The 23,676-nt window shown below is 37.0% G+C and overlaps 1 protein-coding gene across 1 annotated transcript in view; it reads right to left on the bottom strand.

The window, feature by feature from the left end:
• The window catches only part of Hfm1 (helicase for meiosis 1), an 84,536-nt gene that overhangs the window by 27,708 nt on the left and 33,152 nt on the right, over window positions 1-23,676 (bottom strand). Inside the window, exons 14-29 of the mRNA XM_052199249.1 lie at window positions 23,625-23,668; window positions 23,322-23,423; window positions 22,590-22,735; window positions 20,657-20,751; window positions 19,861-19,994; window positions 16,890-16,937; window positions 14,499-14,579; window positions 11,578-11,669; window positions 9,604-9,710; window positions 9,473-9,520; window positions 6,645-6,742; window positions 6,433-6,564; window positions 2,599-2,684; window positions 1,961-2,044; window positions 1,676-1,833; window positions 64-167 (exon numbers count right to left, since the gene is read on the bottom strand). Of these exons, the coding sequence (XP_052055209.1) occupies window positions 64-167; window positions 1,676-1,833; window positions 1,961-2,044; window positions 2,599-2,684; window positions 6,433-6,564; window positions 6,645-6,742; window positions 9,473-9,520; window positions 9,604-9,710; window positions 11,578-11,669; window positions 14,499-14,579; window positions 16,890-16,937; window positions 19,861-19,994; window positions 20,657-20,751; window positions 22,590-22,735; window positions 23,322-23,423; window positions 23,625-23,668 (1,559 nt within the window). The remainder of the gene's footprint in view (window positions 1-63; window positions 168-1,675; window positions 1,834-1,960; window positions 2,045-2,598; window positions 2,685-6,432; window positions 6,565-6,644; window positions 6,743-9,472; window positions 9,521-9,603; window positions 9,711-11,577; window positions 11,670-14,498; window positions 14,580-16,889; window positions 16,938-19,860; window positions 19,995-20,656; window positions 20,752-22,589; window positions 22,736-23,321; window positions 23,424-23,624; window positions 23,669-23,676) is intronic.

Genomic DNA, 23,676 nt, shown 5'->3' with positions numbered 1-23,676 from the left:
GAAATAATTCTTAAATGTTGTCACATTTTTATATTGATATCACCATTATTTCAACTAACTTACCATAATCGGAACTAATTAGATTTATGCTGAGATCTTCTGATATAAGAGCTCTCTTCACATCAATTTTTTTAACCCAATTTCCACTTTTTAACAAGACAGAATCCCTAAAAAACAGTAATGTACAATTTAATATGATCCAATCACTAGATGAACCAATATATTGATTTCAAGGACTAGTTTTTCTTAAGATAGGTCATGAACAGTAGTAGACAATTTCTGAAAATTACTTTCACCAAATTCTGAGAGGAAAAATAATGTGTCAGTGGAGATTTTTTTTTGTTTGTTTGTCTCCTCAAAATTGTTATGTAACTAAGAATGACCTTGAACTCCTGACCCTCCTGCTTCTGCCTCCCAAGGGCTGGGATTCTAGGCATGTTTGACCACAAATGACAGTGGAACTAATTTGAGCAAAATTATTTTACCAGTAGTTGATCCCAAGTTGCACTGATTCATTTGAGGACAAATAGAAATATAGAGTTGTTCTCAGTAAGACGTGAGTTGTTTCTAAATCAATACCATTTACGTGTGATTGTGTACAATCACTTTAACAATCTTTTAAATTGAATTTGAAATAGTTTGTATCTGATGTTGGCACAGACAAACAAGAAGAAATTTATATTGAACTGAATTCATTCTCATAGTTCCAAGAAATAAGGATTTATACAGTGGTATGTTCTAAGTGTGGCAGAGTTAGATGAAGAAGAGCAGTTACTGTGAGAACAATGTCCTGTTGTTCAGCTCATTTAGAAATCTTGCATGCATCCTCCTGTATCCTGACAACTAGAAGAGCCTGGATTTAGAGTCTCTGCCATTCCTGAACTTAGTACTGTAGTAGTGTAGTGAGTGCAGACTCTATCAAGAGAACACTTAGGATCAATCTAGATTTGTTATCAACTAGCTACTAGATGCTGGCATATGTGACTTAAGTGTTTGTCTCAATGTTCTCCTCTAAAACATGTGAATTATGGTGCACCTATGTCATACAAATGCTAAGCAATTCAGTATTTAGAGCCTATTAATACTAAAAAAGGATTAGCAAGCAAAGAAACTATTATCTTTAGAGTTTATGGCATTCTGAGGGAATAAAACTATCTAAAAACAGCTGAAGAGAAACTTATAAGACAGCACACTAGCGGACTAGGCATATGGTTTCCTCTATGGTTGCTTGGATTGCCTGTATTCTGTACTGGAGTAATACTGTAATATTGAAACTGAGTTACAGTAGCTGTTTACATGTTGATTTGGTGAGAGGGATTATATTCTGAGGTGAGTAGAAGTCTATATTCAAGGAATAGTAAGGCCATAAAGGAAGAGAAGCAGCAGAATCAGAAAGACCCCAGAGATTATCTGTTCTCTTGTTACAAATCCCTCCATGATGACAGACTTTATAATTTCTTCATTTAATTTTAAATAGAATGACCTAAAGCAACACACCCAAAGTTAGTATTGCTCTTCCTTCTCTTGGGGGAAAACTTGCCCCTCTGTTTCATCAGGAGACTGTAATTTAATTGATTATGTGGTGATCTAATTACTGTATTTCCTAGTAATAATTTCATGTACAATATATATTTATTTAAAAATAAAGTTAAGTAGCTATTTCATAATTACTCACATAACTTTGTGCTTAAAAATGACTTGGTTATCTGCATCACCTATGATTAAGGAGGCATAGTGAAAGTCTGGCGCTGTTCTTTTAGTTTGCAGCTGCTCAAAGTTTCTTAATATAACGGTCACCAATATTTCTGCCTTGGTATCACTGTATCTTTCAATCTTCAAAAAACAGAGTAAGTATTAAATGCTTTAAAGTGATCTCACTATTCAGAGTCTGCATCAATTGTAGCAATGGAAAGCTTTACTTTAAAAAGACAGTCACATGCTTAAGGAAGAGAATAGTCACCTGCTCCACCTCAAGCTCATACTTGGGCAGATACATCACAGCTTCTTTTATCTGGGTCCCGAAGGGCGGGTGTCTATTTAAAATCTAAACATATTTACATCGTTACACTCTTATCACAAACACTTAAAACTCTTACTGAAATACTTCTTAGACTTCACAGGTTTAACAAGGTTTCCCACCCCAAGCCTCTGTAACTGAAATACTTATGACTATGAAGAAGAAAATACTTTTGCGTGTGTGGTACATGGTCACATATGTACATATGTAGGAGTCTGTGTGGTGAGGAGACCAGAGATCAACACTGGGTGTCTTCCTCAGTTGCTCACCAGCTTTGTTCTTAGGAGACAGGCTGCACTCAGTGCCCACTGACTGCACTGGACCACAGGACCACCACACCCAGATCTTCCTGCTTTCCCCTCCCAAGAGGTGGAGTTATGACTATGTGTCTCTGGGTTTAGTTTCTGACATGGGTGCTGATCGGAACTCGGAACATCGGAACTCATATCCTCAGGCTTGTGTAGCATGGACTTTACTGACTGAGCCAACTCTCACATACAAACAGTTTTTAATAGACATTACATATGGGTTTGGAATTTAAATAGAATTCAGTAATGCTGGGAACACAGAATACTACATACCAGTTCAAGTTCTCTTGCATTTGCTTCTTCTATTTTTTTAAATGAAGTCAAGCCTGCATTTACCATGGTATTTGACAATGATATGCCTGTGGGAAATTAATCAAAGGGCAGTTTTTAAACTGTTTTAAATGAAATCTAAACAAGCATTTAGTAACTACATTAGTAAATATTTCTTTTAGCTGGAGATGTAGATTGGTGGTAGAACTTACCTAGCACATACAAGGGCCTAGTGTCAATCCCCAGGACTGCAAAACTAAGTTGCAAATCAAACCACTTTAAAAAGATTCAGTCAAACATCTAAGGGCTGTGGTCACACATCTAACAGACACACTTATACATTGTTGAGTGTGTCCTCCAAAGATGGTGTCTGAAGTCACTGTGCCTCCCTGTGGCAGTGCTGAGCAGGTGAAGGACTTGGAAGGCAGGTCCTGTGGGAAGTTACTAGGACCCTGGGTTCTACCTTCCTAAGTGGATTCATGCTAATGTACTGAACTGCCTTGGGCTGCCCAAAGCAAGTGAGCTATTGCGTAGGGGCAATGCAGGCATCTCCCCCAGCCTTTTGCTTCCTGTCTCTCCATGTGATCTCCAAGAAGACCTTCACTAGTGATAACCTGATGACAGTATCATGCCCTTGAAAGTACAAAAGGCAAGATGAATTACTTCATTCCTTTAAAAGTTCCCAGCTTCCAATGTCTTGTTATAGTAACATAAAATTGACTAACAAATTAATTTATATTTAGAATTCAGACTTTCAATAGAATTTATGTGTTTTATACAAGAAACAAAATTTCCCTGGTCTACATAATGATTCAACCCTCAGTTTTACTACATGTAAAGTATGACACTCCTATTTCCTTACTCAAATTTTCAACTATTCTTGGAAAATTCTCATACTCATTCTTAAGACACAGTCATGTCAGTGGTGAAAGGCCACCAAGCCTGACAACCTGTTTGATCCCTGGGACCCACATGGTAGGAGAAAAGGGTTAGGGTTAGGGCTAGGGTTAGGGTTAAGTTGCCCTCTGACCTCCAAATACTCAGTATGACATATTGTAGACACACTCACATACACACTTAATAAATGTAATATTTTTAAATACTGCATCTAGTGTTTACAACTCCTTAATGTTCATTTCTATACACTGTAATCACCAATAAACAAATTTATTCATACCTGGATTTAAAAAAAAAGATGGCATGATTCAAGATAGGTTTATTCATGAAGCTATGGCTTTCTGAACTTATCTGAAATAAAGCACACTGTTTCTGCACCTAACCTAGACAGTCGTCTTTTATAACTCTGCCTAGCACTTTCCATGCATTCACAATGAAATGGCAACTTTGTTTTTAGAGCTTAGAATTCTCTTAACTGCAGGACCTGACCCACATTAACTGGTTCCATTTAGTGTCCTTTCCCTTGCCTGTTACTGAGTGTTCCTCAGTCACGTTTGCTGTTCTTTTGTTTGTTTTATTTATTTTATTTTGTTCATTTTCCCTTTGGATTACTTTTTTGTGTATGCTTTCAGAAACCATAATTTCAAATTCATACCCTCTTATGATAAATTTATGCAAATCCTGGTTAAAGAATACTTTAAGAATTGTGTGATTCCAAAACATGACATACTTTTCTAAGATATGCATTTCTGATGAAGGTGTGACAGACATCTGGTTCTTTACCTCCTGGGAGTCTTATTCATTCTTGAATCATACCTTCTAGTATAAATAATTGTTTAATATTCCTTTGTTTTCTTCAAACCTATTCCTGATTTTTATTTTATTTTGTTTAAATCACTATTGAAGTCAAGTTTATCTTGTGTTTTTCATGATTCTTGGTATGAGCTTAGATTTTATCTTGTGTTTAGATTCTCTCAGATTTGGTTTTTGGACTTACTTCCTTTTTTATGTTCAGTGGTGCTGAATACTACATGAAAGCTGATTGATGTTTCATAAATCTGGGAAAGACAGAATACAACAGACACCTAGGCTAACACTATTCTAGAAAGCCAAAAAGAGAACCTGAGCAGAATAAAATTTATCAGATGCCATTTACCTAACTTCAAATCTTTCTGTAAGATGCTGTTTTCTAATTGGCATGGAACCTCCTTTTCAAGTCTAGAGCGCTTGCCATTATAGATGATGGGACATTTAGTTTGCTAGGCCTTCAGTGTGACAGCTAATCTTTGGTGTTGAGTTGACTAGAGCAAGAATCACCTAAGAAGAGCTGAGCAAACCCCTGCTGGGTGAGAGAGCACTGGCTGCTTTTCCACAGGACTAGGTTTCAATCCGCAGCACCTGCTTGGCTGCTCACAACCATTTGTAACTCCAGTCCCAGGGGAGCCAACACACTCCTCTACCTCCAGGGGACAGTGCAAGCATGTGGTACACAGATACACACAAAGCACCCCAAATACACAAAATAATGTAAAAACCCAAACCCAAACACCTAGGAAACACATCTGTGGGTGCCCATGAAGGTAATTCCAGAGAGGTTTAACTGAAGAAGGAAGACCCACTCTGAATACAAGCCTGTCACATAAGCCAGGGTCCCACACTGAATAAAAAGGAGGGGGAAAAAAAGCAAGCACGACAGACACCAGCCCTCCTCTTCCTCTTTTCCTGGTTGCAGATGCCATGTGAGCAGCCACACCAATACTCTGCTGCCATGCCTCGCCCACTACAAAGGTGTTTATCGCTCAAACCATGAGCCACAATAAAGTCTTCTTAGGTCTGATCTTAATAGTTTTATATCTTGTCATTAAGGACATAGGAAATTATTAATTATAGAAATAAAAGATAATCCATAGTCATCTAATTACTAATATAAAATTCATTGTCAATATAAAAACAAGTTTCAATCTGCAATTTTTAAAATTAAATTTTGCAACAGAATTTTCCCCTAATTGATTAAAATAATAAATACAAGAAGCCAATCACTGGGAGAGAAGGAGGCAGGACTTCCAGGTATAAGAGAAGAAGAGGAAATGAAGGAAGAGGGAACTTCTTTTTGGTCAGTGGGAGCAAGGTGGAGCAAGGTGGACACAATGTAGACTGGGGGCTGTTAGTTTAGTGGTAGAATCCACCAGGCTCTGCCACCAGAAGATTTCCTACTTAGAATAGTTAGGGAATTTAGGATCCTAGGGTCTGCGCACAACGATTGTTTTATCTGTTGATTCTAAACTAAGATTGTCTGGTGTTTTCCTTCCGTGGTGATTCAACTGAGCTCTAGGGAAAGGTAATCCCTGGCAGAGTGGGTTTGCCAGAGTGTACCCTAGCTAGCTGTGGAAGAGCAATTTCGGAGCTCTGAAGAGGCGGAGCCAGCTTTGGTGGAACAGACTTTAGCAAAAGGGAAACATGGTCTCAGTATCCAGCTGGGAACAGACCAAGACCAAAGGCTGGTGCCTCGCTGGTGTGGATTGTTTTTGGATATTACACACTACAAGATTTCTCATGTATTTTTGTATTTGGTTTAATCATTCAGTTGCTGTATTATAACTGATTATTTTGCATTTGTTTGTATATGTGTGTATGTGTGTGGAATATACATGGGAGGTCAGAGGAGCAGGTTCTCTCTTCCCACCATGTGGCTGTGAAGGACTGAGCTCAGGTCACCAGACATGGCAGCAAGTACCTTTACCTACAGAGCCACCTCATCAGCCCTCCCTCACTGGTGATCATGAAAATAAGCAAATAAAACTCCAGTTCTCTAATACAAGCACAGTACTTTTAAAAGGCATATTTTCCTTAAAATGTACAATCATCACAAAATACTATTAATAGTAAAATGTAAAAGAAATTGCAGACAATGACAAACAGCTTGTCTGTCTTGATACCTACCAATTTTATCCAGCTGTTTAGATATATGTTGAGAGTTTTCCCAGAGTTTACACTTAAAACATTTCGCTAAAATTACACTGTTTAAAAGCACAGCAAACTTCTTTTCCTGAATAGCCACAAAATCTGACAGCCCTAAAATAAAGTATAAATATTAAATATAGTATATTAATTTACTGGAAAAATATTGAAAACCCATTAATGATTTAACATACATCTTACAATTCGTGAGCCATTTCTGAAAATCTTCGAGGTATCTTGTGTCAAAGCAAAGTCTTGTATAGGAATGCATCCTAGCTGAGCCTGAATAAGACTGGGAAAACATGGCTCATTATTTCCTGTTAAAGATTGCAGTCACACAGGGCTTGACATTGACTGAGTATTCCCTAGAATTTCTCTCTGCCTCGATTTGTACAGTCCTATGAGATTCTGTTGGTTTCACTATTGTTGCAGGTCACTTGTGATTTCCCTTTCCCAACCACAAACATTGAGTTTTCATTATCTTCTTATACTTTTTTATTAAGGCAGTTTCTCTCTGCTCAGAAATCTCAAAATCTTTAGCATTTGGATGCTGTATGAAGGTTATTGGGATATTTGTTAAATTACTGGAGCAAACTACTTTTAGAGTAACATTCACATTAATAACAATGCTTTATTAGTAAGAAGAAAGCTTTTTAAAGTCATGTTTCCTAACGGAAACCATATTATAAGCAGCAGCAATAAAGCAGGATAGGAGAAAGGCAGAGAAAGGCAGATCCTGATGAGTTTGAGGCCAGCCTGGTCTATACAGCAAGTTCCAAGATATCCAGAGCTATGCAAAGAGACCATGACTCAAAAGAAAAATTTAAACCATAATGCACTGTGAGTTTACTTTCTGGTGTCATCTTCAGTAGAAAAAGAAATGTCACACGTTCAGGAGAAGTGCATGGCAGGTAGGTAAGGACTGGCTGAGGGGAGTGTGTATGCAATGACTGGGATAAAGTACAGATTCAGGGAGGACTGGTTTCAACATGCCAAACCACACTGGTTTTAATACAAATGGTTATAGAATTTGTAAGCATTGTGTGGTTCCATACCGTGTCCTTGCAGTGGAGCAGCAAGTGTTGAAGAGGGAAGACTTAGTAACTAAAGCTGTGAAATTCAGTGGGATTAAAAGCTTACAACTTACAGTCATTTCAAAGAACAGGGTTAACATCTACTTGTTGATCAGATGTTGAGTTCAGCAATGCAAGGGATGTGAGAAAGAGAGCTGTGGAAGTTGAACAGTTAGATACCAGCACTCACTCATCACCGGTATATAAGCTTAGAATTAGGAGAGGACATCTGCACACATGCACGCCATCTTTTCTTGGCTACATTCAAGTAAGATGCACAAAAGTAGAACATATACACATGTATATTATATATATATAATGGTATGTGTGAAACTAACTGCAAAGTCACCAACTTTCAGGATCATTGCCTTAAAAAGAATAAGTTGCTTAATTTAAGGGCAGGCTTGGTAGACTGCTTCAGATACAAATAAAGTACTCTTAAAATGTCTGTGAAAAATTATCTTGGCCTGATTTGACATAGCAATTGATGCAACAGGGAAAACCACCCAGTCAAGAGCTCTATTTCTAGCTTAGTTCTTACAGCAACACCCTTGGCCAAGCCACTGCACATCTGAATGTCATTTCATCTGCACAATAAGACTGGACCAAATGATCTACAGCTTCTGAAGCTGTTTAAATTGCTTTAGAACCATTACTAAGAAAGAGCATTAATTTCTGTTCCAAGCTACAGATCTGTATGAAGAATTGCAGTGAGAAGACTTTTATGAATATCTGGGACATAAAAGTAACTAAGAGGTTGAAAGATATCTTAAAGAAAAAAGCTCCTGAGTTAACTAGCTTTACTGGGCTACATTCAAAAATCATTTTACTGGCCAGGCATGTGGTCTGCCCCTTTAATTCTAGCACTTGAGGCTGAGGCAGAAAGATCTCTGTAGGTATGAGGCTAGACAGATCTATAGAACAAGTTCTAGGACAGTCAAAGCTCCAGAGAGAGACCCAGTCTCAAAACAAAATGAAAACAAAACTAACAAAAAACAAAACACTTGTTATGTTGACTCACATCATTTAAATAAAATAATCCTAAGTACCAAGGCCAAATACCCAGAAAATCAACACTTCATAGCAGAAAAATATATCATTGCATTTTCAATTACAAACTGGGCAAAAGTCACAGGCACCTTGTGCCTTAGTTTATAAATCCAGTTCTTCCCCGTGAACTCCCCACTTTTGACACACTAAGCATCCAGTCACATCTGACTCATGCTCTTGGGGATTCTCTCTTACTGCTTGTCTTTCCTAGAATCCATTACTGCTGAATTAACGGTAGTAGCTGTGTTTTAATGGCACCATTATCTTCATAATGGAGCTCTTCATCCTTACTAACTGGAGATCCCAATTAGCATAAACAGTTTCTTTCTAAATGAAATCTACTTTGCCTCAACAGAATATACTGTCAACAAGTGACTTTTTTAGTTAAAATTTTTCTTTTGTTTCTGTCTTTGCTTGTCTGACCTTCCTCCTCCTTCCCTCCCTCCTTTCTCTTTTCCTTCCCTCCCATAGCAGTGGGGCTGAAGGCAGGGCCTTGTATACAAGAAGCAGGCAATCTACCACTGAGTTACATCAAATAAAGGCTGAAAGATCTTGGAAATTGATTTAACATATAATTCCGATTCCTTATTTTTCTGTAAACACATTTAAAAAATTAAATTCAATTAAAGGAAATATATTTTAAAACTGAAGAGGAAGCTGGGCATGGCAGTTCACACCAGCAATCAATCTCTGCACACAGGAGGCTATGGCAGAAAAAGGGTGAATTTTGACAACAGCAGGAGCTATACACGGATCATTGCCTAAAAAAAAAAATAAATAAATAAATAAAAAAGAAAGAAAGAAAAAGAAAAAAGAAAAAAGAAAGAAAAGCCCTCAAACATACGAATCACAAACCAGTATGCAGTATTTTAGTTCACCAGAAAATACATTTTTATTACCAGTTTACTTTCATTTCTCTTGTTTTAATTTTCCCTTCCATTGGAAATCTGTAAATAAAACACAGAGAAAGCTTTTATTATTTAATCAATAAAACCTCTCAAGTTCTGTAAAGTACATGCAACCTCTGTACCTGATAGTTATCTGGTTTGGGTCTTTGTTTAAGGTATTCAGTGTTCTCTTTTCGCTTATCCTCAGCTGCACATCTAGAAACTCATTGCAGCTGGATATCATTGAAATCTATAAAATTTAAGCATTTCTCAATTTAACAAGTCACATTTAAAATTGTTTTACCCTCTTTCTCTGAATTTACATATTTTTCATGCTGCCCAGAGACACCTTGGCTTCACTTGTTAGCAAAGCAGAACTTAAAGCTGCTTTTATACATTTTACTACTTCTGTAAGGATTCATTCACTAACAAATAGTTAGAAACGGCTTCTATGTGCCAGACATTGAGACGATGTGATCAGCCATCAAAATGATGTCGCTCAGACTGGAAAATAGCCAAGATCAAAAGTATCTATTCAGGGCAGCGAGAGGCACTGCAGGCTGCCCTTCTCTCTGCCTGTTAAGGCCATCGCTGCTGCTGTTCATCCTTCTGTAGTTTGCAGATCACCATCCCAATGATTTAGCAATGGAAAGATGCCTTTAAAACTAAGAAAACTGGATTTGTAGACTAGTTCTGGAAGGTGGAACGTGGTGTTATAAATCTCTCACACAATAAACTCAGTGAAATGGTGCTGACACTGTATATTTGTTAATCTCAATTTCTTCTTAGAGAAGAATATTATTTACATGGAAATATAAATCTTTTACTTTATCAAAGTTGCTCACATGACTCCCTAACAATAACCAGAATTTTACTGTGCAGTCTTTTTTTTTTTTTTTTACTGGTTCAAAGTGATTTTTTTAATGACATTTGGTAACGTTTTTATTTATCTATTTATCTATCTATTTATTTATTTAATTTTCTAAAGTCTTTGTTTACATTCCAAAATACTTTCCCCTTTCCCAGTTCCCCCCTCCCCATACGTCCCATAAGCCTTCTCTATACCCATACTCCAATCACCTCCCTCCTTTTTCTCTGTCCTGGTACTCCCCTACAATGCTGGATCAGGCCTTTCCAGGATCAGGGCCCTCTCCTTACTTCTTCATGGGAGTCATTTGATATGTTACTTGTGTCTTGGGTATTCAGAGCTTCTGGGCTAGTTAATATCCACTTATCAGTGATTGCATTCCATATATATTCTTTTGTGATTGGGTTACCTCACTTAGGATGATATTTTCCAGTTCCAACCATTTGCCTACAAATTTCATGAATTCATTGTTTTTAATTGCTGAGTAGTATTCCATTGTGTAAATATACCACATTTTCCGTATCCATTCCTCCATTGAGGGACATCTGGGTTCTTTCCAGCTTCTGGCTATTATAAATAAGGTTGCTATGAACATAGTGGAGCATGTATCCTTATTACAGGCCAGGGTCCTCTGGGTATGTGCCCAGGAGTGGTATAGCAGGGTCCACCAGTAGTATCTTTAATACTCACTTTCCAGCAGAAGCCTGCGATCTGTTCAGCACAACAGACACAAAACTCTTCCAGCTGTTGACCTCTCAGTACAACCTATTTATTGGTCCCATTTCTCCAGAATCAGCTTTCCCCATCCAGGCTGGCACGACACTATTCTATTTCCACTGTTGTAGCTATGCTTAGGAAAATCATCTGGGGAAGGGATGCAGGCACAGGGCACCACAGCAACATGCTGTCATGTTGTACATGTGAATGAATGAATGTCGTGCCACTCATTCATATGACTCTGCTAACATATGATGCTATACTTGAAGTAGTCCTCATTACTGAGTAAGTTGTACAATAGTTGCCACTCCTATTTGTATATAAGTTTTCTTAGCTTTGGTGAGAAACACAAATGAACATATAATATATTCTCAGAAGTTAAATTCTCTATCTCATGATCAGAGGAAGGCATAACCATTCAAATGATTTGCCCTTTCTGCTCATTCAATTTTAAGTTATAGGAGATATATGGATGAGTTATCTCTCCAATATTATTCTTATTCTATAATTATTAATTTCCAATGAAACTTACTAAATCTGATAAAGTTTCTTTTCCACTGATTGCACAAAATTTCTTGACTGTCTCAAACGTAATATAATACCATGCCATTAGTCTTCCTGCCTCTGTTAGAAAAGATGAAAAGAGAAAACATTCTCCACATTAGCTGATACAACTTGGTTTTTAAGAAATAAGTTTAACAAGCATTTTCTTAACATCAACTTAATGTGTACTGTGTGCTTGTCATGACCCCCACAAAAACATCCCCCAGAATGTAGAAAGCACAATGTACGGAACTTACATTGGCTGGAGATACCCATAGGAAGACAGAGAACAGAATACACTGAATGACAATATTTACATACAAGCTGAAGTTAAGAAGAAATTTACCTAAGAGAATGGTCTGTATTGGATGATCTAATAGGAAAAATGAGTTTTAAGTAAGATTTTAAATGTGGCTAATGTGACTTGGCAGACAGGAAACAAATCCATTATGACCTTGGGGAGAATTAAGATTTATTTATGAGAACGGGAAAATAAAGAAGACAGTCTTTAAAACAGTTTAGAAAGGGATATAGTTTGATGATCATGAACTCCCCTCAGCCTACCTGGTATGAACCCCACTTTCTATTTAGAAGACCGTGTGTACAGTTCTCAATGTACAGGGGTAATAAAAGTGCATATCTAAAATTTGACTGTGGTGCCCAATACTTCATACATGTTGCTTATTTTTTAAACTTAAGAAATGATTAATGACAAGGCACAGCTCCTTACAGAGCTTAGAACTTGGATCTGATTTGTAAGATTAATAGGATCCCATAATTCTTGAGCAACTTTTAGTTAAATTGGAGTTTCAAAATAAAATGGCCTTGAAAATAGAACAGCAGGGTGGCTGGGAAGAAGGGAAGAGTGAAGCAGGTTAAAACGGATGGAATGAATTCACTTCAGAGGCTGCTGGGTCTAATTAGTACTTGTCCAAAAGTATCCAAAATATTTCAGTTCTAACAAACACACACAGAAAACAGCCAGGAAGAGCAAAGTGGCATACTGGGTCTCAAGGGAGCCATTGGTATTTATGTGTGAACCATAGTTTTTCCTGAAGAAGAGACTATGTCTGGCATGCCAACAGAGAGAGCAGCATTAAGAATGTTCTAAAACGGACAGAGTTAACTAAGAGAGCCTGGAAGGCCAAGAGTTAGGTCAGCTTGAGCCACTATCCCAAGCAGAAGCCTATGGAGTGTGTTCAATGAGAATGCGGCACTGCAGCATGTCAGGAGGAGCTTCTGAAAGAACAATGTGCAACGTAAAACACAAGAACATTGTTATTTGAGGAATATATTTAAAAATGGACCTTTCACCATCTATTTAAAAATTAATATAGAGCATTTCCCTACCCTGCAAAATATTAAAAAATTTAAGAAGGCACTTAGTATTTGTTGGCTTATTGACAGAAATAAAGTTTCTTAGGTAAAAAAAAAAATAATCTAGAGAAAAAAAACATAAGGAAAATGATCCAAAGTCAAAGTATGGAACCAAAATGGGGAGGAAGGACTTAAAAGTGAACAGGAATGCAAAGTGACTTGCTGCCAATAAATAGTTATCAGTTGATAAGTCCAGAGTATTTCAACTGGAAGTCCATAAAAGCAGAGTCTGCAGGGCAGAGTCATGGAAGCTGTGAGAAGGCATCTCTCAGACACCTACTATAAGAAACATCATGGCCGATGGCTCCATTTGCACTTACTCCAAATCAATCCATCACCATGAAATCAACAGAGTTCACTACACAGAGAAATCCTGTCTTGAAAAGAACTACATAGCCGGGCGGTGGTGGTGCACGCCTGTAATCCCAGCACTCTGGGAGGTAGAGGCAGGCGGATTTCTGAGTTCGAGGCCAGCCTGGTCTACAGAGTGAGTTCCAGGACAGCCAGGGCTATACAGAGAAACCCTGTCTCGGAAAAAAAAAAAAACTCAAATCCAAAAAAAACCAAAAAAAAAAAAAAAAAAAAAAAAAGAAAAAAGAAAAAAGAAAAACAGACAGACCAACAGACTGACCGACCCCCAAAGAACTAACAAGATATTTTACCTTGATAGAGCTGAAATTCAAAGGATTCCTTTGAATCTTGTGACCCTATGAAACTATTCTATCCTCTAGCTTACCAAAAGGAAAAAAAAAAAAAAAAGGAAGGAAACCGTTCCTTAGAAATCTTTTGAACAAAGTAACTTCAGAAGCCATGAAAATCATACCTGTGACTACTAAAGGAACACTCAAGTGTGATTCTCTCAAGAAACACATGCCCAATATGCACATCATCCTTTCCTAAGTACTTGTCTTTCCTTAATGTCCATGCCTAAGCTTATACAGACTGTTTCCTAATTACCGTCCTTCCATCCTGACTCATCCTGACTCTCTCTTCTATAGTAAAAGTCAACAACATTGCTTCATCTGCACAGAGGTTTCTGAGAGAAACAGGAGCTGCTACGCCTGGCAGCACATGGCCTTGTTTCCTTTACAGCTTTGCTACTGCCAGCACACAAGACTGCAATTCTTGATACATTTACATAATGTTTATAGCTGCGTTGGTGAAGCTAAACTCTAGTTCATAAGAAGTGAAACTGGAAACAGAAACCCTAAGTGTGAAGCCCATAGTGAGAAAGGTCATAGAGGTTCCCATTTACCAGCAGAACCAGCAGTGTCCAGAAGACAGAATCAGGCAGCAGCCACTGATATTGAGAAAAAAAGCATGTTACCTGATCATTTACTAGATATGTCTAATAGAAAAGGAAATGATGCCTATAATTGATGCTATAATTGATGCTATAAATAATGCTATAAATGATGATATGCTATTGAAAACAAAATCACAGTTTTTTCACCATTGCTTAAATATTAGTAAAACAAAATTTTAGTTTTAGTAAGCAAGTTTTAAACTCATTGACACCATAAGGAAAAATACCTGTTGGTTTGAAATTAACATCTTCATCCATCTTTATCAGGTCTAGTGATGATAAATCTTTCAGATTCTTCAAACATAATTCTGTTCAGTTACAGAAAACAATTTTTTTAAGCTTAGTAAAATAAGGAATTAATGAAAATAAAAATTTTCTATTATAAATATATTGAAGATGTCTGCTATAGCATAATTGTTTTGGAAGAACTGGAGTCTTTTAAATAGCAAGAATAAAGCCTCTGGAAACATAACATCCAATTAATATGTTAAATACCATTCAGCATTTGGGACATTTGAAATGATTTTTATGTATTACTTTACTTCTCAAAAAAATAATAAAACATGCAAAAATATTACTTACATATACACACTGGGAAGTAAGCAATTGAGGCTGAATTGCATGTCCCAGGTCTAAGGAACTGTCCTGTTATCTGTCCTCCATTATGGCATTGTTTTTCTTTTAAACTTCTATCAAACATTTTATAGCACAAAATGGCACTGGCTGACACCAGAATTCAAAGGTCTCCTGCTGATGGGTCCAGATCAAGGAAATGCACAGACATGTGGATAGGATCCAGAAAAGTGACAGAACTTATTCAGGAAAGATACACTACTCCCAAGGAGAAAAAAGGATGCAACAGGAAAAAAGTATAATAGTTCTACCACCTGGCTTTACAGGGGGCTGGGCCCTCTCCACCCAGTGCACAGTGGGGCCCAGGGCCCTCTCTACTGTGTGCACAGTGGGGCCCAGGGCCCTCTCTACTGTGTGCACAGTGGGGCCCAGGGCCCTCTCCCTCTTGTGCACAGTGGGGCCCAGGGCCCTCTCCCCCGTGTGCACAGTGGGGCCCAGGCCCCTCTCCACCCAGTGCACAGTGGGGTCCAGGGCCCTCTCTACCGTGCGCACAGTGGGGCCCAGGCCCCTCTCCCCTGTGTGCACAGTGGGGCCCAGGCCCCTCTCCCCTGTGTGCACAGTGGGGCCCAGGCCCCTCTCCACCAGCTGCATAGTTTCTTCATATATGTAGAACTTGCATTTTAATGGAAAAATCAATATACAAATAATACATTTTGGGTGCTAGAAACTACTATAAAAAACTAAAGCTGAGAAAGGTTTTTAAAAATAGTTTTTAAGGCACTTAACTAATGTTTGTGTGCATTTCTAATTTAGTCATATAATTTTTGTATAAAATATAGATAACCCTAATTTTTACAATAAAGGATTTTTTCCAAGAACAAGAAAAATAGTAATAACTACAACATGAAAGTCATTTCATCTTTAACTGAAGATAGATTTAAATAAAAGAGCAAGGAAGAGCTCTCTGATAGGTGTTTGAATAGAGACTTAAAGTAAAATAATAATTAAAAAAATAAAGATATAAGTCATGTAAAATACTTGAGAATGTTCCAAGAGCAAGGAGCAGACAATGACAAGACCCTGAGTGACAATGAGTAGGTTGTAACTAACATACAAGGACCAATTTGGAGGTAAGAAATAAAATGGAGACAGAGACAAGATATGGAGTCAGAGACAGAGGCAGGAGCTATTGTGCTGTGTCTCGTAAGCACTGTGAAACTCTGCATTTTATTCTCGGGGTTACTGCACAGCTCTTAGAGACTATTGCTCAAGAAGCACAGTCAGGTTTGGAGCAGCAAACCCTGTGCTCCTCCAAGGGAGATGTCAGGGCCCAGAGCACAGTGGGCCCAGCACACTTGAACCTGAAGGAGCTAAGAGCCTCAGAATGGTCACCCTGGCCTTCAGGCTCTGCCCATACTAGTTCCTAATATATTTATGCTCTAGATGAGGTAATTTATTACTTTATCCTTATTTCTGTATTTTTATTTGCCACATATAACTATTCAGAGAACAAATTAAAATTAATGTTACTGGATCCAAAATTATTTATTTTTACTGAAAGTCTCAACATAATGAAGGCACAGCAATGTTTAACTCTAATAAGTACTTTTTGAATTTTTATAGTTTAAAAGATACATAATGAAATATTAAAGTTGAAGTTCAAAAGGGAAATACTACACAGACTTGAATGAGAACCCACAATAAATCCAGGATTATATTTCAATTAAAATTAATCTAAAATGGAAAATAAAGTGCTTAATCTAATGGCAATGTTTCCAGAGATCAAGGACATTTAAAAAACAGGACCAAAATAAGCCAAGTTAATATTTTATACAAAAACAGATATTCTGACAGAATTAATCAATAAATAAAGAAAAACTGTACATGCCAAATTTTGTGCATTACAAATATTTTTTCAGACAAGTCTACCTGTTAAAATAATTTACAAAAGCACATTCTTATTTCTTTAGTAACTGATATTTTTCATCAAAATTTATTTTATATCTATATAAATATAATATATATTAGAAGGAAATACATCTAACCTTGTAATTTTGCTTCAATTCCATCTTTGTTCAACCCAGACACAAAACCTGTGTGATAAAACTTTTATTTAAAAAACATCATAGTATATTTAATTAGTCTTTACAGGTTCAATTTAAATCTTACATAAAAATCACATCTATATTTCATATAGATTAATAGCAGTTTAATGAGCTCAAAAAAAGCTTAACTATTCATAGAACACAACTACTATTTTGAAATCTTTTCAATTTCAAGTGGCTATATTTTGTTTTCTTAAACTGTATTAAATAATCTGAAACTATTGAGCAAGAACCCTGTAGAATCAGTTTAAAGATCTATTTTATTATATTTAGTTGTGTCTGAGTGTCTATGTGGGGCTAAGTGCATTTGAGCCAGGTGTACATAGTCAAACTGTGGAAATGATCTATATGCCCATCCACAAAATAATGTGTTATATTGATACAAATGGGTCTATACTGTAATAACAAAAGGAATTTGAAGCAATCCCATGAACACTATGAATTAAAAGAAACTGAAGAAAAAAGGAAATATTCCCACTTACATCAAATTAAAAAATATAACATGAACATACTTGTTGAAAAATCTTCTACATACTGGAGTATGGTATGTGGGTGTCTGCGTCTATGTGTAGATATTTAATTTTACTTTTATACCTATGTAATTTAACTTTTATATCTAAGATTTCTGTCATTTACTATAATAATACAATATAAAAAAATCACTAAAAAATAAATTACTCACAAGGAGAAAGAAGTACAAAGTGAGACATAGATGACTTTGAACAACACTGATAAAAAGATGCAAGTATACCCACAGGGTCTATGTGAATACAGCACTCTCAAGAACTGCTAACAACTAGGAAAGGCACTAAGGACGATAATTTAGCAACAGGCACTATATTTAAAATTATGTACCCTCTGATCTCGAAACTTCATTTCTAAGAATTTGGCATGAAGACAAATCTGCACATGTGAAGATACACTGTTGATAACCGCAGGTAAATTTTAAGATGAGCATACTCATCAACTAGAACTGCTTAGAAATGGCAGGTGGGGCTGGTTTAGAGTCACCTTCTCTTGCAGAGGTTCTGGGTTTGGTTCCCAGCACCCAGGTCAGCAGCTCGCACCTGCCTGTAACTCTAGCTCTAAGGGAGGTGGAGACAGGAGGATGACCAGGTGAGAAAGCAGGAGCTTCGGGTTCAGTTAGGAACCCTCCCTCAGGAGTATACTGAGTAGCAGAGGAGGACATGTGGTGCTTTCTTCTAGACTCCACTCACCGCTACCTAGGTATACGTGTACACTCACACAGACATATATACACAAATAAAGAAGTAAAACAAATCCTTAAGTATTAAGGAATAAGTAAAACAAATCCATAAGTATTTATTTTAAAAACAAGAGTTATGTTATGGCTCAGTTTTACCACTCCTAGGTAAACAACCACAGGGTGCTTATTCCACAAGAATGCATGCCATCCATATACTTTGTTGCATTCCTCACAACAGAAAGAAACTGAACCAGTCTAAATGTTTGTCAACAGATGAATGGATAAAGAAATGGACATATGGATTCAATGGATTATTTCTAGCCATGAAGAAAAATGAAATCATGAGATATGCAAGAAAAGTAATGGTAATGAAGAGCATTATGTTAATAGAAATAAGCCAGACTGCCAGACTCATGTATGTAATGCAGTGTGTGTGTGTGTGTGTGTGTGTGTGTGTGTATGTGATGTGAAAGCAGACTTATGGATGACGGAGAGGGTAATGGATTGGGTGGCATAATGGAGCATGTTTGTGGGGATCTGAAGGGCTACTCAGAGGGGCTGTGGAGGGCCGGAAGCAGTGGGAGGAAATTAACATAAGAAAGTATAACAACAGACATGATGAAAATGTCACAGTGAAGCCTGTCACTTTATACAACACCCTAAGAATTAACTAAACACAGTCTCCAAAATATATTGGGGGGAACTACAAAGAAAGGTGCAGAACAGTAAAACAGTAGCAGTTTAAAATACAGTTGCAGTCTTGGCATAGAGCTCTGAATGCTGAGAGACTAGGGCAGGAGATTTCATGGTTTGTCAAGGCCACACAGCAAATCCTTATCTTTAAAAAAATGTTCATAACAATTTTGATACTCTTCCCTACCAAAATTGAACTCAGTTCCTCTCCCCTGCAGGTGGCCAGGACTAAGTAACTTGTCTTAAAACAAGCGACTATGTGTGACTAAGTTACAAATAAGGAAATGCAGTTTTTATTTAGCCAGCCTGTGTTTTATTACTCTTCCTGCAGGAAGAGAGATGCAGGAAAAGTCAATGTTGAAAACAGTGAGCCTCAGTTCTTAAGGCTGGCAGTGCTGTGACAGCCTTCTGGGTCAGTCCAGCACTGCCCGCCTTCAGGTGACTGCAGCGTGGCTGACATGCTGCCAGCACCTCAAGAGAGACTCTGACCCAGACCTGCTAGCTGAGACTCTTGGCTTCATAACTGCGTGAGAGAATTCATAAATGTCAGCTGTTCCAAGATGTTGTGTTTGAAGTTATTTGTTAGAAAACTAATACAATGGGACAATATTTGCATAAAAATGGAAAATTACTTATATTACTTTTATTTTATGATTTGCTTTGTGTTCTTATAAATTAGAAAATGAACAGCTACAAATTTAGAATAAGGGAAGCTGAATGATAAATATGAGAAAAATTCAAAACTTTAAAGCTTTAACTTATATTAAATTAATTGATATACTTCCTTTTTTCTTCTATTGAGTCTGTTTTTAAGAGTGTTGGTTTTAAAGCTTATTAAAGGACTATGAGTAGAGCAGAGAGTGCTTTCTCACTTTGCCTTCTCTTACCTCTGAATATATTGGTGACTGCTACTATTTTTTCCTGGCTTATTAGTTTCTGTAATTTATTCTAAACAATATAAACAGAAACCCTGAAAAAAAATCACTGTATTTCCAGGTCAAAGTCACAAACCATAGTGCGACGGGTTTTTCAGAGCTCTGATATACAGCAGTGTTGATCGGATCCAGTCCAGAGCAACGTTCACATCTGTGATGGTGTGCAGTACTATCTCTGCATTTAAATGCTCAATAAGATGTCTGTGCAAACTAATGGGGGGAAAACTGCATGATTAATGTGAACTTCAAGAACATAAATCTTACAGCTTTAATAATATATATATCAGTTGCTACTTTAATAATCAATGTAAAAATTTAAAATATAAGAGAAATTCTTTAAAGGGCAGCTCAAGATCTTAAAGAATTGAGGTTTCTCCTTGCTTCATAGTTCTAGAAGACAGGCTTTTGTAAAGGTCAGTGTGGTAACATTGGTGTGGGTTATGTCCTACATTCCCAAAGAGGAGTACTTACGGCACACTGAAAACCGCCTAGATATTATTCTCTCTCATTATAAACGAAATCTTAAGGTGTGAAAATATTTCTCTTACTAAAAGTTAGTAATTACAAATTTAATTCCCATAAGTTAATTAAAAGTGATGTAGTAATATAGTAATAATTAACAAGACCTTATTCCTTATTATAATTTTATAACAAAGACATGTAGTATTGTGTGCTAAGAATCACCACTAGATAACTTTTGTCTTTGAATAAATCTATTGAATTCTTAAAATTACATAAGTTTTATAGTTAAATTGTTACACTATTTCAAGAAAATGGCCTTAGGAAATCCCCAAACCAAATTTCCTTTCTATACATTAAAGGAAAAATAAGTCATACTACTTTAATTTTCTTTTGGAACTGCTCTCTGTTACCTGCTTTCTACAGCGTCGTTACAAGCTAGCATCTGAACGTACTTCTCTCTTGTACTTAACCGAGTCATGATAACTGCAGTAGCTGTGCTGTCAAACTGCAACAGAGCACAGAGATTGGAAAGGTTAGAGCACACATAGGCAGAGCCTGTTCATCAGAACTTTCATTTCACGCTGAATGGAAAGGACTGAAAGCCATTTCTGAATTTTAATATTAAGAAAAAGTTCAATTAAAATATCTCCTCAGTATAACTGTAACTTTTGACAGTTTTAACTGTATAATTAACTTTTGTTTCAATGTAAGTTAATTTTGACAATGTTAAATCAAAATAAATCTTTGTAAACTGAATTAAACATTTAAGATTTAATACAGTTTTCATATATGCCAACAAGCTAAAGTCATCTGAGAGGAGAGAATCTTAATTAAGAAATGGGATGAGGGCTGGGCAGTGGTGGCGCACACCTTTGATCCCAGCACTTGGGAGGCAGAGGCAGGCAGATTTCTAAGTTAGAGGCCAGCCTGGTCTGTGAGTTCCACGACAGCCAGGGCTATACAGAGAAACCACCCCAACAACAACAACAAAAAAAAAAAAAAATTAAAGAAATGGGATGAGGAGCTGTCAGATAGACTGGTTAACTACTGGACTGTAAAAAAAAGATTAAAGATAATTTTTTTTTTAAAAAAAAGAATACATTAGAGGCCTTCAAATGAAGATGTAGAACTCTCATCTCCTGCACTATGCCTGCCTGGATGCTGCCACGCTCCTGTCTTGATGATAATGGACTGAATCTCTGAACCTGTAAGCCAGTCCCAATTAAATGTTGTCCTTTATTTTAAAAAAATACATAACATCACAACTAAAGGTTTACAAGTAGATAAGTTCTCTTTCATCCCCCAGTGACTGAAGTAAACAAGAAAAAAAAAAAGAAGTGAAAAAAAAAGGCAGGACTGTCAGCAAGCCTGTAGGGCATTTTCTTAAGTAGTAACTGATGAGGTAAGGCCCAGTCCATTGATGGGGTACCATTCCTGGGCTGTGGTCCTGGGATCTATAAGAAAGCAGGTTGAGCAAGCCATGGGGTGTAAGCCAGTAAACATCATCTTCCATGGTATCTGCATCAGCTCCTGCCTCCATGTTCCTGCCTCTTTGTGGTGCCTGTTTTGAGTTCATGTCTTGACTTCCATTAATGACAGACTGATGTGGAAGTGTAAGCCAAATAACCCCTTTCCTCCCCAACTTGCTTTTGATCAAAATGGTGTCTCATCACAGTAATAATAACCTTAATTACAATACCACATAATTTGATATACTTAGTTTATCCCCTAAAATTAAAAACTTGTGCGACATAACATTTTTATACTTTGAAAATGATTTTCTTCCAGGATGTTCTCTTTGTATCTGTATGAATGACTTCCTCATTCAAACACTTGTCAGACATATTTTGAGATATATTTGGACTTTTAATTATAAAAGTTAATGCTACAACCCTGGGATGTTACATGTTCTGTAATGCACAACAGCCCTTCAAAATGAAAACCTGCCTGTCCAAAATGCCCAGACTACCTGACTGTGGCTGATGCCTGCAATCTTAGTATTTAAGAAGCAAAACCAGAAAGATGGCAAGTTCGAATTCAGCCTCAGCTACATAGAGAGATCCAGTTTCTAAAATAAACAGAAAAATGACAAAACATCTTTATTCAAATAAAAAGACTAACACTACCCTCATCCATAGAGAGAAGCTTAGACAAAGCTGGAATGTGAAGTGTCTATATCCCAGCTAGTGAGTCTTTTTATGTTTATTCCATCATTAAAGTTGATTCTTAAATTACATTATTTTTCTATCTAACTGGAAATGAAAATTAATACCACACAGCCCCACTTCTTTGCTATATTTAGAATGTTAAAAACAAAGGAAGAGAAAAGCTACTGTCCCTTACCTGGGGTCTTCCAGCTCTCCCAATCATCTGCAGAATGTCTGTTTCGCTGTACTCTTCAAACATACCTCCAGTGTAGTGCATGGTAGACTTTATAATGACCAGGTGAGCCGGCAAGTTCACTCCCATAGCTAGAGTACTGGTAGTAACTATCAGATTGAATGATAACCAGCCTTATAACTTTATTGTCCTGGGAAGATATTTGCTTATAAAACATATACTAATAAAATAGACTGAAAACTCTAAGAAATTTAGGAAGAGGCATAGAGGACTTTGTAATATAAAATAATAATGTACCTTAAAAACAAAATAGCTAATAAGTTCTTTTCAAATCACCCTATATTCAATAAAATGATAAAGAATTAAACCTTGCCAAAAAAATAACTGTAATATGAATGCATAGTTCTTTTTAAGTTCTTGGAAAAATTTAGAATATTTAAGCATTTCTCTCTCTCTCTCTCTTTTTTTTGTTTTTTGTTGTTATTGTTTTTTGTTTCTTTGTTTCTTTTTTTTTTTCTTTTTTTTTTTTTTTTGAGGCAGGGTTCTCTGTGTAGCCCTGGCTGTCCTGGAAATCACTCTGTAGACCAGGCTGGCCTCAAACTCAGAAATTCGCCTGCCTCTGCCTCCCAAGTGCTGGGATTAAAGGCTTGCACCACTACTGCCTGGCTAGCTTTTTTCTCTTAAAATAGACTTTCAAAATATTTTTACTATCTATAAGAAATATGTTTTACTCACAAAGAACTGGTAGATCTCCAGAGGTAAACAATCCTTCAACCAATTTTCTATCTGACAGCTCCATTCCAGCATGATGGTAACCAACACCATATACCAAGGTATCTATAGTAGAGACATACTGCCTATCAGCCACCACTACCATGTCACCAGCACCGACCCCCTTCTGTCTGTATTTGAACATGCTATTCAAAAGTAATCTCTAGGCTGGAGGTGTGGCTCCATGGTAGAGGGCTTGACTAGGAACTCCTGAGGCTCCTGGTTCAGTTTCCAGAACAAAAGGAGGAAACTTGTCTTTAAACCTACCTTTAAGCTTTGAATCCCTTATAGAATATGCAGACTTCTGCAACCTATTAAA

Source organism: Apodemus sylvaticus, chromosome 11 (genome assembly GCF_947179515.1).
Source record: "Apodemus sylvaticus chromosome 11, mApoSyl1.1, whole genome shotgun sequence".
In the NCBI taxonomy this organism is placed as follows: Eukaryota; Metazoa; Chordata; class Mammalia; order Rodentia; family Muridae; genus Apodemus; species Apodemus sylvaticus.
The sequence above is the reverse complement of the archived record's forward strand: the minus strand, read 5'-3'. Positions and strand labels throughout refer to the sequence as shown.